Source organism: Neoarius graeffei, chromosome 5 (genome assembly GCF_027579695.1).
Source record: "Neoarius graeffei isolate fNeoGra1 chromosome 5, fNeoGra1.pri, whole genome shotgun sequence".
NCBI lineage: Eukaryota > Metazoa > Chordata > Actinopteri > Siluriformes > Ariidae > Neoarius > Neoarius graeffei.
This window is the reverse complement of record NC_083573.1, coordinates 76,117,850-76,132,280: the sequence shown is the minus strand read 5'-3', so window position 1 is coordinate 76,132,280 and position 14,431 is coordinate 76,117,850. Positions and strand designations below refer to the sequence as shown.

General features: G+C 43.3%; 1 protein-coding gene across 10 annotated transcripts in view; it reads right to left on the bottom strand.

The window, feature by feature from the left end:
- The window catches only part of LOC132887067 (receptor-type tyrosine-protein phosphatase mu-like), a 521,363-nt gene that overhangs the window by 130,922 nt on the left and 376,010 nt on the right, over positions 1 to 14,431 (bottom strand). For all 10 annotated transcript variants that reach the window (XM_060922408.1, XM_060922409.1, XM_060922413.1 and 7 more), the window contains exon 12: positions 109 to 382. In XM_060922408.1, coding sequence (XP_060778391.1) covers positions 109 to 382 — 274 coding nt within the window. The remainder of the gene's footprint in view (positions 1 to 108; positions 383 to 14,431) is intronic.

Genomic DNA, 14,431 nt, shown 5'->3' with positions numbered 1-14,431 from the left:
ATTTAAGCTAACATGTTATGATCTACCCATCATTGAGCTGAGAGGTTACTCATCATCTCTGTGCTCATTATGACAACAAGCTCACACATTTGGTTTCTCCACACTCACCCCGTTGGCCTTGCTGACAGCCTGGTAGTAGATGCTGTAGCTCTTGTGGGGCAGCAGTGGGGCGTTCCAGTAGCCCTCATAGGTCTTGTTGTCTCCGATGGTGAAAGCCAGAGAGTTGTGGATGCGGGAAGATGGGAACTCAGCGGTGAAGTAATACGGTGAGCTGAGCACAGTAGCGTTCTGGAAGTGGATGGGGATGGGGTAACAGCGCAGAATCTCAGCAGTGCGCTGCGCTCGGCGTGGCCGCTCTTCCTCTACCACTACCTGGTACACGCTGGAAGAACACAGGATTGAACAAGATAAATTTAGATATTTTTTTCTTGTAAAATTAGGAAAACATGTTTTGTTCGGGAAACGTCAGTGAACTGACATTATGTTTTAAATCAAATGCTATTTTATATTGTATATTATGTATTAATCAAAACATACACGTATTACTAAGAATGTCTCATCTCATCTCATTATCTCTAGCTGCTTTATCCTGTTCTACAGGGTCGCAGGCAAGCTGGAGCCTATCCCAGCTGACTACGGGTGAAAAGCAGGGTACACCCTGGACAAGTCGCCAGGTCATCACAGGGCTGACACATAGACACAGACAACCATTCACACTCACATTCACACCTACGGTCAATTTAGAGTCACCAGTTAACCTAACCTGCATGTCTTTGGACTGTGGGGGAAACCGGAGCACCCGGAGGAAACCCATGCGGACACGGTGAGAACATGCAAACTCCACACAGAAAGGCCCTCGCCGGCCACGGGGCTCAAACCCGGACCTTCTTGCTGTGAGGCGACAGCGATAACCACTACACCACTGTGCCACCCATTACTAAGAATGTCTCATCTCATCTCATTATCTCTAGCCGCTTTATCCTTCTACAGGGTCGCAGGCAAGCTGGAGCCTATCCCAGCTGACTACGGGCGAAAGGCGGGGTACACCCTGGACAAGTCGCCAGGTCATCACAGGGCTGACACATAGACACAGACAACCATTCACACTCACATTCACACCTACGGTCAATTTAGAGTCACCAGTTAACCTAACCTGCATGTCTTTGGACTGTGGGGGAAACCGGAGCACCCGGAGGAAACCCACGCGGACACGGGGAGAACATGCAAACTCCGCACAGAAAGGCCCTCGCCGGCCACGGGGCTCGAACCCAGACCTTCTTGCTGTGAGCCGACAGCGCTAACCACTACACCACCGTGCCGCCCATTACTAAGAATGTCCATTTCATATATTTTAGTGATGCTTATTAGTATGCATTGTGCCTGTAATAAAGCTAAAACATATTACACAGTGTAAGACTTGACGTGAACATGCAGTGTAAGGTAATGAGCACCATCACAGTGTGCGTACAGGTCATCTGATCTAAAACTGTTGTAAGAAAGCATCACTGTTAGTAATGTGTTTTTCTCTGGTCGAGTCTGCACAGCTTTTACTAACTAGCTAAAGCCTGGAACCTGGGGTGAGTTTAAAAAAAAAAACCTTTGTGAGAAGCAGGCTGCTTTTTAATTCTGAGTGTAGCTACCCCAAGGTCAGAACCATCTATGGCAAGGATTTAAACAGCATAGAATAAAAGCCTCTGTTATGAAACGGTAGTCTTGCTTCCCTCTTTCTGGATATTAGACAGCTGAACTCAGCCAGTGGAGAATGAATATTGTGTCTACAAAAAGTAAACAAAATGAGTTTACAAAAGAAAAGTAAAAAAAAAAAAAGAAAAAAAGATGAAATTATGATCAATGTGTAAGAAAAAAGATCGACATGAACGTCTCAGGAACAAAGCGGGAGATTGGTGATGTGTTTTGTTGGATGTATAATAAGTTTATTCACCCAGCAGATCAAACATGCTTGAGCCCAAAAGCCTTGCATTAGAGGGGATATTGGCTGGTGCTGAGATGTCAAGACAAAATGAAATGGAGGTGATTTTGTGGGCAGGTTGGACTGGGGTCTTTTTATTGGAAAGGGGACAGAAAAGCAAAGGTGAAGAGAACTTCAGTGTAGTCGTGAACAAAAGCGGCTCCTCTTCTCCAGCTCAGGTGAAAGAAAAATACAACTCTGAAAGGGACCAGAACTTGACTTCTTTTACTCTTTAAAATTTCAAACACCTCAGACCTAGTATCACACAACTGAGCTAAAGAGGATACTAAAGAGGTTACCAACATGAGGAGGGATTAAGAAGAAGAAGAAACCTTTATTTGTCACATGCACACTTCAAGCACAGTGAAATTCATCCTCTGCATTTAACCCATCTGAAGCAGCGAACACACGCACACACACTCAGAGCAGTGGGCAGCCACACCAGAGTGCCCAGGGAGCAGTCAGGGGTTAGGTACCTTGCTCAAGGGCACCTCAGCCCAAGGCCACCCCACGTTAACCTAACCTGCATGTCTTTGGGGGAAACCAGAGCACCCGGAGGAAACCCACGCGGAGACGGGGAGAACATGCAAACTCCGCACAGAAAGGCCCTTGCTGGCCGCTGGGTTTGAACCCGGAACCTTCTTGCTATGAGGTGACTGTGCTAACCACTACACCACCGTGCCGCCCTCAGCCAGACAGAAAAGTCGTTAACAATTGCAGAACTTAGTAAAACAAAGTAAAGCATGCATTTTTCTCTTATCACTTAAACATTTAGAATCAACAGCTATACAAAAGTCTTTCATTCATCCCTGAGTTGATTTTCATGCATGAATAATAGCTGCTGGTTCGAACAGTTTGTGCATTAGTAATCTAAAAGGTTTATCTGAAAAGGTTTATCTCCTGGGCGGCACGGTGGTGTAGTGGTTAGCGCTGTCGCCTCACAGCAAGAAGGTCCGGGTTCGAGCCCCGTGGCCGGCGAGGGCCTTTCTGTGTGGAGTTTGCATGTTCTCTCCGTGTCCGCGTGGGTTTCCTCCGGGTGCTCCGGTTTCCCCCACAGTCCAAAGACATGCAGGTTAGGTTAACTGGTGACTCTAAATTGACCGTAGGTGTGAATGTGAGTGTGAATGGTTGTGTGTCTATGTGTCAGCCCTGTGATGACCTGGCGACTTGTCCAGGGTGTACCCCGCCTTTCGCCCATAGTCAGCTGGGATAGGCTCCAGCTTGCCTGCGACCCTGTAGAAGGATAAAGCGGCTAGAGGTAATGAGATGAGGTTTATCTCCTTTGTCACTTGGAGCATTGTGTTTTTTCATGGACTGCTGCATTACACTGTAAAACATTTCAGCCTCGTTTAGTTATGTCCACTTACTTTTTCTCTTTAACTCAATGAGCTCTGAAAAGTGTTTTAATTTGAACTAATCTGCACAAGTTTTCAAAGGTTAGACTTAAATTACTTAGTTGTCTTGACTAATTGAGACTTTTTCTGAGTTGAACAAAGATAATCGTCAAATTGAGTTTATTTGCAGCTTCAAGGCAGCAGGTGAACTTGCGTTTCCAAGTTAAACCAATTTGAAATGTTTTACAGTGTACGAGCATCTGCTTTGTTATTATATCTCCCAGACATGTTTTAACATACGTTATAAGTTTGAAAGCACATAAGATTAGATATCTTCACAGCAAAGCTTTGTTGATGTCACTCAAGCATATTCTTTTGAACTTCTCTATCTACAGTATTATAGCACGATTATAAAATGATGTACAGTACCAGTCAAAGGTCTGTACACCCCTACTCATTCATAGGTTTTTCTGTATTTTGGTTATTTTCTACATTGTAGAACAATACTGAAGACATACAACTATGAAATAACATATGGAACATATGCAATTCCATCCATCCATTATCTGTAGCCGCTTATCCTGTACAGGGTCGCAGGTAAGCTGGAGCCTATCCCAGCGGACTACGGGTGAAAGGCGGGGTACACCCTGGACAAGTCACCAAGTTTTCACAGGGCTGACACATAGAGACAGACAACCATTCACACTCACATTCACACCTACGGTCAATTTAGAGTCACCAGTTAACCTAACCTGCATGTCTTTGGACTGTGGGGGAAACCGGAGCACCCGGAGGAAACCCACGCAGACACGGGGAGAACATGCAAACTCCGCACAGAAAGGCCCCTGTTGGCCGCTGGGCTCGAACCCGGACCTTCTTGCTGTGAGGCAACAGTGCTAACCACTACACCACCGTGCCGCCTATATATCGAATTATGTGGTAAAATAGTGATTTAAAAAAAATTTCATGTTTTAGATTCTTCAAAGTAGCCATCATTTACCTTGATGACACTTAATATTATTTTGAGTGGCTAATCATCCTTTTTTTGTAGCTGAATTACGAAGGACGCAGCTAAACATGGCCAAGTCGAAGGCATGCAAGGGCACCACTGGCAATCACCATACAACTCATGTCTGACTACAGCTCAGATATTCACACCTATGGGTAATTTAGAGTAGCCAGTTAACCTAACTGTAGGTCTTTGGACTGCAGAGGAAACCAGAGCACCCGGAGGAAACCCACACGGACACAGGGAGAACATGCACATGTGAACAACTCCACATACAAAGGCCCCAGTCGGCCACTGGGCTCAAACCCAGAACCTTCTTGCTGTGAGGTGACAGTACTAACCACTGCACCACCGTGACGCTTTGCGCACTACTGGCATTATCTTAACCAGCTTCATGAGGTAATCACCTGGAATGCTTTTCAATTAGCAGGTGCCTCGTCAAAAGTTAATTCGTGCAATTTCTTGCCTTCATAGGCTACGTTTACATTACGTCGAATCAGCGGATCATCAGATTAACGTTCTTAAAACGATTCGCGTTGACACTAAAACCGTTAGCCGTGCACACAGCAACACCAATACGCGGATACGCTCGGCTCCGCAGGCATCCTGCGCTCCAAATCACTCCGCCCTGAACAGCGAGTGCCCTCTGGAGGGTGCGCACTCCGGCCCTGCGCAGCTCACAGAGCGCGCGAGTGAAGTGAACAAGCCACGATTCGGGACTGAGCCGCTGTGTGTGAGATCCCAGCGCATATCACTTATTACTTGCAAGTGGAAGGATGGCAAGCCTAAAGACAATCATAACTACACAATGGGCAGTATTTGCATCAGTATTTGCAGTATTTTCATACTTTTATACTCTTTAATGAAAGGTGATACAAGGCGGAAGTCTGCGCCGTTTTTCAGCAGTCGCGTCACATGACCAACGCCAGCGAATCAGGAAGGTGGATGTCACAGTGACGTTGTCCAATGAGACGCCAGCTAGAGCTCAGCACAGCGTATTCGCGTATTCTCAATGTTTACACAGCACCGGAGCTGATACGATCTAGATTGAATACGTGGACGCTGGCGGATTCCCGTTTCCCCGCTTTTTCAGGGGGGTTAATGTAAACGGACAGTGCGTCCGTGAAGAAAACGAGACAGATACGGTCTAGTGTAAACGTAGCCTTAATGTGTTTGAGATTAAATAGTAAATAGTAAATAATAAAAATACAGTAAATAGCCCTATTCCACAACTGTAGTAATCCATATTATGTCAAGAAGCGCTTAACTAAGTCAAGAGAAACGACATCCATCATTACTTTAAGACATGAAGTGTCTTTTAATTAATAAAAATAAAGAAAAAACATTGAATTAGAAGGAGTGTCCAGACTTTTGACTGGTACTGTACATTCATAAGGACTGCTGTTATATAAATATTAATAGTTTCTAATTTATTTAGGAAAATGAGCACAGAACAAAATCAGAGATTTTAGTGTCTGCATTTCCTAAATGGCGCCCCTGTGCATTCAGCCATAGATCATTATAAAAGAAATTCCCAGCGCTCTGTGCCTGTTGCCCTTTTGCTGTGCAGTAACACAATGCAGTGTGCCTGCTACTTAGTGATAAAATCTAATGTAATGAAATATTAAATATAGCAGTAATGGGCAGTGAGAAATATGAAGTTAATTACTGTACTGTATTGACGAGAACAAAGGCCAGGACAAGGGCTATCATGGAAGAGAATGAAGCATCTCTCATTGCAAAAAGACGAGTGTTTCCTCTTGATTTAGGACCTCTTTAAAGGCCAGCCATTAGTTTAAGTCTGCCTCACTGATGATTTACAGCTCTTCTGCCCTACACAAAAACCAACATCACTTTCAACCATTGAAGCAAGCTCATGTTACTACCTCATACTGCCTGATCATATCACAAACATGATAGAATTCAATAAGTCAGTAAACCAGGCAGAGCCGTGCAGGAGACTCTTCACGATAAATGCTGCATGATGAAATGCAAAAAGAAGGAAGAATTGGAATTTCAATCTGAAAACAATATTATTTTAACCAGGTGGAAACTTAACTGTGCAATCTTTTGGAATAATACATGAAAATCAAATTTAACTGTATACTAGACAAACAAGCTTGACATTTTTCTTTAACTGCAAAACTGTACTAGTTTAAAATAAAGCCTAAAATTGGACCCCCCCCAGTACACTTTTATTCAAGATGGTCGCAAAATGTTCATGGTTTAGTGTTCACGGTGCAAAAACTAGAAGGGCACTCAATAGAGTGCATACCTCCGCCAAGCCACATATTTGGATTTGCATCAAAATCTAATCAATTGTTCCTTGGCCCATGGCTCACCTTTTCTCAAAATATCATAAAAATCCATTCACTACATTTTGAGTTATGTTGGGAACAGACAGACAAACAGATAAACAAACCAACAAACAAATGAAAAGTCGTGCAGGGCACGATACTTGAAAAAAATCACAAAGAAACGGAAGTTAAGGCCGATTAGGTGTTTTTACAAGATTTGACCTTGGTGACCTTGACCTTTGACCCTGACCCACCAAAAACTAATGATGTCTTTGTGTGACCCTAGTGAGTTGTCCTGTGCATTTTGGTGAAGAAATAGTGACGCTAGAGCACCAACAAACAAACAAACAAACAAACAGACAAACAAACAAACAAACAGACAGATCAACATACTTGCAAAAATCCCCAATTTTCGCAAGTAACAAATGGCACAGGGGCGGCACGGTGGTGTAGTGGTTAGCGCTGTCGCCTCACAGCAAGAAGGTCCGGGTTCGAGTCCCGTGGCTGGCGAGGGCCTTTCTGTGCGGAGTTTGCATGTTCTCCCTGTGTCCGCGTGGGTTTCCTCCGGGTGCTCCGGTTTCCCCCACAGTCCAAAGACATGCAGGTTAGGTTAACTGGTGACTCTAAATTGACCGTAGGTGTGAATGTGAGTGTGAATGGTTGTCTGTGTCTATGTGTCAGCCCTGTGATGACCTGGCGACTTGTCCAGGGTGTACCCCGCCTTTTGCCCGTAGTCAGCTGGGATAGGCTACAGCTCGCCTGCGACCCTGTAGAAGGATAAAGCGGCTACAGATAATGAGATGAGATGAGACAAATGGCACAAAACCATAAGCTCTTCCAACAAAGTTGGCAGAGATAATTATGTATGTATTTACCAGCAATACTGCACAGCAAAAATTTAATTAATTTTGGTAATAATCACTGTGTGATCATATAATTAATTATTCCATGAAACCGAGTCGTACATGAGCTGATAGCCAACAAGATTGAGTGGAATAACTGTTTTATTCTATCCACATTCATTGGATTTTGAGAAACAGAGCATTGTTATTTGATAAATAAAAACTTTATACAAAACGTCTGACAAAATCATTTCCGCTGAGGCAGACTTCTTAAAAACCTATCGATGGCTGCATGAATTGACTTTAGTGTTGCTTTTTTTTTTGTAGAAAGTGCCATTTTGCTGCCGTGCCGAGGTATAGAATAGCTTTAGACATTTATTTAATTCTTCCTTGAACATTTCAGTCATGTAAATTTCAAACTTTTTTGAGCTTTTGAACCAGTCTAAAAAAAAAATTCCACATATTTTAATGCTTAAAGATGAAGAATGTAAACAAACCGGCGAAATGACAGGAGCAATTTGTGAAAAAAAACTATAATAATAATTACTGAAAAATAAAAAAGACAAGTTCTTACCATCAAATACTTTCATTTCATATTTTGTTGCTTTTTTTATTTTTGGGGGTTTTATTTTCAAGTAGAGTTTTTATTTCATCCTCGGTTTGTTCAGCAAAATGCTCTGCCATTTTGTTTTTCTCTACTCACGGTATATGAGCTGATAGCTGAGTAGTAGAGTAGCCAATCAGAGCGTGTAATTGCTCATATCCAGTGAATGGGGACAGAATAATAATGAATATCAGTATGATATAATACTCTAGTGGCTGCGATTTCTAATGAGATTTTGATAGTTTTTAATTGATAGTAGCAAAGTGATTCACTGATATGATATGATGGCCTGTGAAGTATTTAAAGACAAAACCAGAAGCAGTTCAGATTTTTTAAAAGGCAAGATTATTAAAAAAAAAAACGTAAAAAATTCCACAGACACTAATCCTACCTCATTTATCCTTGTCTGACTGAGATAGTAAGCCCTGAATTGTATTTAGGTAATTCCTTGCACTGTCTCCTTCACAACAATCAATATAGGATCTCGAGAAGCAATCTGGTGTTATTAGCAGTGCACCTATGCTCCTACTGTGGGAAATACCATTTCCAGAAACAGTAATTGGTTTTAGCTTTACCTTATCATTTAATTGGCTTACAGAGGTTGGACAGGGCCTTGGGGTACTGGCTTTTCTCTCACACACACTCCCATGCCCTCAAAAGGAGGGTCTCAGACTTTATAGCCCACTCTCCTCACAGTTATTCAGCACCTTCATTCGTTTTACTCAGCACATTCGGCCTTTGAGCAGCACAGCCTCAGAAACCATTTCACTAATTAGCACATAACAGACCGAAGCCATGGGAACAAGAAAGCATCCAGCTAGCATGCGCTGTTGTGTCATTACAAACACCAACAGAACTATGATGGGGTGTTTTGAGAGGCAGTCGGTCCAGCAGACACAACAAACCCTAACTAACAGCAACACGAAGAAGTACCTGGGAGGCCATTAATAAGGCTCGGTTCAATAAAAGGGGTTAGAAAGTGCACTCTTGTTCCAGTGATCTCGTGACACACCAATTAATCCTGCTCACACCATCAGAGCTTTGTAAGGTCAAGTAGCCAAGTTCCAAACAGGTTTTTCCCCAACTGGCACGGTCTGAACTGATTCCAGGATTTCATGTGTGTGGAGCAGGGTGACAGATGGAGCAGAGGATGAGAATTACAAATCATGGACATAAATAATTTTGGTTTTCAACAGGTCTAACCTGAGTTATAGGAAGTGAAGGAATTTAGTCCTAGCAGAGTACAGAAGGCAGAGATTCCCCTTTCTTAAAGCACTAGCAGCCACAAAAAGATCATACCCAAAACTTCATATGCTTTAAACACATGTACAATTGTTCTAGAACTATTGGCACCCTTGGTAAAAACATATGAAAAAAAAGTGATATAACATCGCACTGAAATGGGTGAAATTTAATCTTTCATAACTGAAAAATATATCTCTATACATTTACAACAGGGTGGCACGGTGGTGTAGTGGTTTGTGCTGTCGCCTCGCAGCAAGAAGGTCCGGGTTCGAGCCCCGTGGCCGGCGAGGGCCTTTCTGTGCGGAGTTTGCATGTTCTCCCCGTGTCCGCATGGGTTTCCTCCGGGTGCTCCGGTTTCCTCCACAGTCCAAAGACATGCAGGTTAGGTTAACTGGTGACTCTAAATTGACCGTAGGTGTGAATGTGAGTGTGAATGGTTGTCTGTGTCTATGTGTCAGCCCTGTGATGACCTGGCGACTTGTCCAGGGTGTACCCCGCCTTTCGCCCGTAGTCAGCTGGGATAGGCTCCAGCTTGCCTGCGACCCTGTAGAACAGGATAAAGCGGCTACAGATAATGAGATGAGCTGAGACATTTACAACATATTAGTATTTTCTTTGAATAAATTCACTTCAATTAAAATGCAGTTTAAAAAAATTAACAACAAAGATTTTTTTTTTTTAAATTTACCGATCTGTACCAAGGGTGCCAATAATTCTGGAGCTGACCCTTGCACTTTTTGCATTTTCTATCGATATGACTTTACTGGAAGGAATCCTGCACGTCACCCAGACGAGAATGTGCTTTCTTTAGAATCTGATTCCTCTCAAGGTTTCTTACGCATGTCTCAAGGTGTTCTGTAAAGCTGTTCCATGTCCACGGTTAAATACGCGATACAAATATAAATGAACACTTTTATAGCACGCTTATTCAACTTTTATATATTGAAAGTGATGTACACTGGATATCAGTGTTCTTTGCTAGCTCTCCTGATTAAAATATGCCTGAAATGCCAACTTCACTGAGAGACCTGAGCAGCCCTCTCTGATGCCTGCGGAACTTTATTTATATACTTGTCCATAAATGCTCCCTGGAGACACACATGAAGGGAAACAACTTGGATTAAATGTCACTTAAATCTTCACAATTGCTGGGTGTCCTGTAGGAAACTGGATTTGGGAGGCAACTGACATGTAAGAGGAAATGGCAACATATTGGTTATGAACTTAGTCATGTTTTATGGCATGACTTGATTCAAAGGAGATTCCTCATCTCATCTCATTATCTCTAGCCGCTTTATCCTTCTACAGGGTCGCAGGCAAGCTGGAGCCTATCCCAGCTGACTACGGGCGAAAGGCGGGGTACACCCTGGACAAGTCGCCAGGTCATCACAGGGCTGACACATAGACACAGACAACCATTCACACTCACATTCACACCTACGGTCAATTTAGAGTCACCAGTTAACCTAACCTGCATGTCTTTGGACTGTGGGGGAAACCGGAGCACCCGGAGGAAACCCACGCGGACACGGGGAGAACATGCAAACTCCGCACAGAAAGGCCCTCGCCGGCCACGGGGCTCGAACTCGGACCTTCTTGCTGTGAGGCGACAGCGCTAACCACTACACCACTGTGCCACCCTTTCATGGAAGATATTCTACAGGAATATTTGCAATTTCTAACTGGCTGTAGTGCTGAAAAAGGAAGTTAAGGTACATCATTCATTCATTCATTCAACTTCAGTAATCCGGTCTAATTGAGCAACACTGGGTCTGAGGCAGGAATACACCCTGGATGGGACGCTCGTGTACATTCACGCCTGGGACAATTTAGAACAGCCTGTCCACTTACTGGCATGTTTTTGTGAGGTGCGAGGAAACCAAAGAATCCAGAGGAAACCCACATGCACAACTCTGCACAGAGAGAACCCCGAGCTCAGGGTCAAACAAAGAACCCTGGAGCTGTGACACAGCAATGCTACCCACTCTGTGTTCTTTATAAGCAAAGAAGACCGCCAGCATTACACTACCGTTCAAAAGTTTGGGGTCACCCAGACAATTGTGTGTTTTCCATGAAAAGTCACACTTTTATTTACCACCATAAGTTGTAAAATGAATAGAAAATATAGGCAAGACATTTTTCTGGCCATTTTGAGCATTTAATCGACCCCACAAATGTGATGCTCCAGAAACTCAATCTGCTCAAAGGAAGGTCAGTTTTAGGCCAAGTTTACATTAGACCGTATCTGTCTCGTTTTCCTCGCGGATGCACTGTCCGTTTACATTAAAACGCCTGGAAACGCCAGGAAACGGGAATCCGCCAGGGTCCACGTATTCAATCCAGATCGTGTCTGGTCCGGTGCTGTGTAAACATTGAGAATACGCGAATACGCTGTGCTGAGCTCTAGCTGGCGTCGTCATTGGACAACGTCACTGTGACATCCACCTTCCTGATTCGCTGGCGTTGGTCATGTGACGCGACTGCTGAAAAATGGCGCGGACTTCCGCCTTGTATCACCTTTCATTAAAGAGTATAAAAGTATGAAAATACTGCAAATACTGATGCAAATACTGCCCATTGTGTAGTTATGATTGTCTTTAGGCTTGCCATCCTTCCACTTGCAAGTGGTAAGTGACGCGCATGCCCGATATGCACTGGGATCACACACACAGCGGCTCAGTCCCGAATCACTGCTCGTGCGCTTCACTCGCGCGCTCTGTGAGCTGCGCAGGGCCGGAGTGCGCACCCTCCAGAGGGCACTCGCTGTTCAGGGCGGAGTGATTTGGAGCGCAGGATGCCTGCGGAGCCGAGCGTATCCGTGTATTGGCGTTGCTGTGTGCACGCGAATCGTTTTAAAAACGTTAATCTGATGATCCGCTGATACGGTCTAATGTAAACCCCACCTTAGAGCTTCTCTAAAGAGCTCAACTGTTTTCAGCTGTGCTAACATGATTGTACAAGGGTTTTCTAATCATCCATTAGCCTTCTGAGGCAATGAGCAAACACATTGTACCATTAGAACACTGGAGTGAGAGTTGCTGGAAATGGGCCTCTATACACCTATGGAGATATTGCACCAAAAACCACACATTTGCAGCTAGAATAGTCATTTACCACATTAGCAATGTATAGAGTGGATTTCTGATTAGTTTAAAGTGATCTTCATTTAAAGTGATCTTCATTCCTTATTTCTTTCAAAAATAAGGAAATTTCAAAGTGACCCCAAACTTTTGAACGGTAGTGTATATACAATTTTATCAATAACACCCAGCGATGTACGGTCATCCCATTCAGAAGGGTATCCTGCATCAAGCCCAGTATCCTGACCAACATAAAAAGTTTACTGAAAAGAAATAAATGAATAACAAGCACTTATTCGGTTGTTCCTTTTTGTTCTCTTTTCTCTCTTCTTTCATGCAGGAATCACTGGTTAGTAAATAAAAAAAAGTATATCCTTTAAGATAAATAAACGAATAAGCAGGATGTGTAAGAGGTTAAAGCGTTTCAGTGTTTCTGACAAACAACCTACTAGTCTCATGTTCTTTTGCCATTACATGTTATTGTCTCCCTCTAGAGACTTCAGTAAAACAAGAAACATTTACTGTTTCCTGCAAACTGTTGCTCAGAACCTGCCAGGTTACTCTACTGTGAAAAATATGCCTATTCTTGTGGAAAAAAGAGCAGACCCAGGAACATGGTGTCCTGTGGGAAGTGGAAGAACAATCCAGAAAAACTGCAGGAGTAATTGTTCCCAGAAATAGGTGACTAAGCTTAGCATACTCTTTTTCCATTTCTCCTTGCTCTGTTTTTCATTGGACTTGGCTGAAAATCAGCTTCCTTCAGCGATTGTAGTGATGCTAGCACAGATCTTTAGGAATTCTTTCTCTCCATCCTGCAAAGACGACCCCGTGTTGGCACGAGGCTGTGGAGGCGGTGTGAGGCCACCACGTGCCTAGCGTGGGAGACAGAAACATTAGTGTAGAGCGATGTGAGTGACAGACGGAAAAGCTAATCCTCTTAGACTACATGAACAGCTTTCCCCCGCTAGTGTAGACCATTGTAGCAGCCTGTATGTAGTCCTGCCAGACCAGACATCAAAATGTAACTCATCATTGGGCACTGGCTCGGGGTGAATTCCACACGTAAATACAGCGGGACGGCGACATGAAGCAAAAGCTGGCAAGTATAGTTTGCACATATTCAGTAACACATATTCAGTTAAGTCAGGAACATGTTTTTGTTCCTACGCATCCTTACTGAGAGGGAAAATCTTATTAAAAGCTGACACACTATGATCAATGCATTCTCTGATTACTATCATAGTGAAACATTTGTAAAGCTTGTTTTCAATGAGCTCAGCAGGGATCATGCAATTACAGTGGTGCTTGAAAGTTTGTGAACCCTTTAGAATTCTCTATATTTCTGCATAAATATGACCTAAAACATCATCAGATTTTCACACAAGTCCTAAAAGTAGATAAAAAGAACCCAGTTAAACAAATGAGACAAAAAATTATACTTGGTCATTTATTTATTGAGGAAAATGATCCAATATTACATATCTGTGAGTGGCAAAAGTATGTGAACCTTTGCTTTCAGTATCTGGTGTGACCCCCTTGTGCAGCAATAACTGCAACTAAACATTTCCGGTAACTGTTGATCAGTCCTGCACACCGGCTTGGAGGAATTTTAGCTCATTCCTCTGTACAGAACAGCTTCAACTCTGGGATGTTGGTGGGTTTCCTCACATGAACTGCTCGCTTCAGGACCTTCCACAACATTTCGATTGGATTAAGGTCAGGACTTTGACTTGGCCATTCCAAAACATTAACTTTATTCTTCTTTAACCATTCTTTGGTAGAACGACTTGTGTGCTTAGGGTCGTTGTCTTGCTGCATGACCCACCTTCTCTTGAGATTCAGTTCATGGACAGATGTCCTGACATTTTCCTTTAGAATTCGCTGGTATAATTTGTTCCATCAATGATGGCAAGCCGTCCTGGCCCAGATGCAGCAAAACAGTCCCAAAACATGATACTACTGCCACCATGTTTCACAGATGGGATAAGGTTCTCATGATGGAATGCAGTGTTTTCCTTTCTCCAAACATAATGCTTCTCATTTAAACCAAA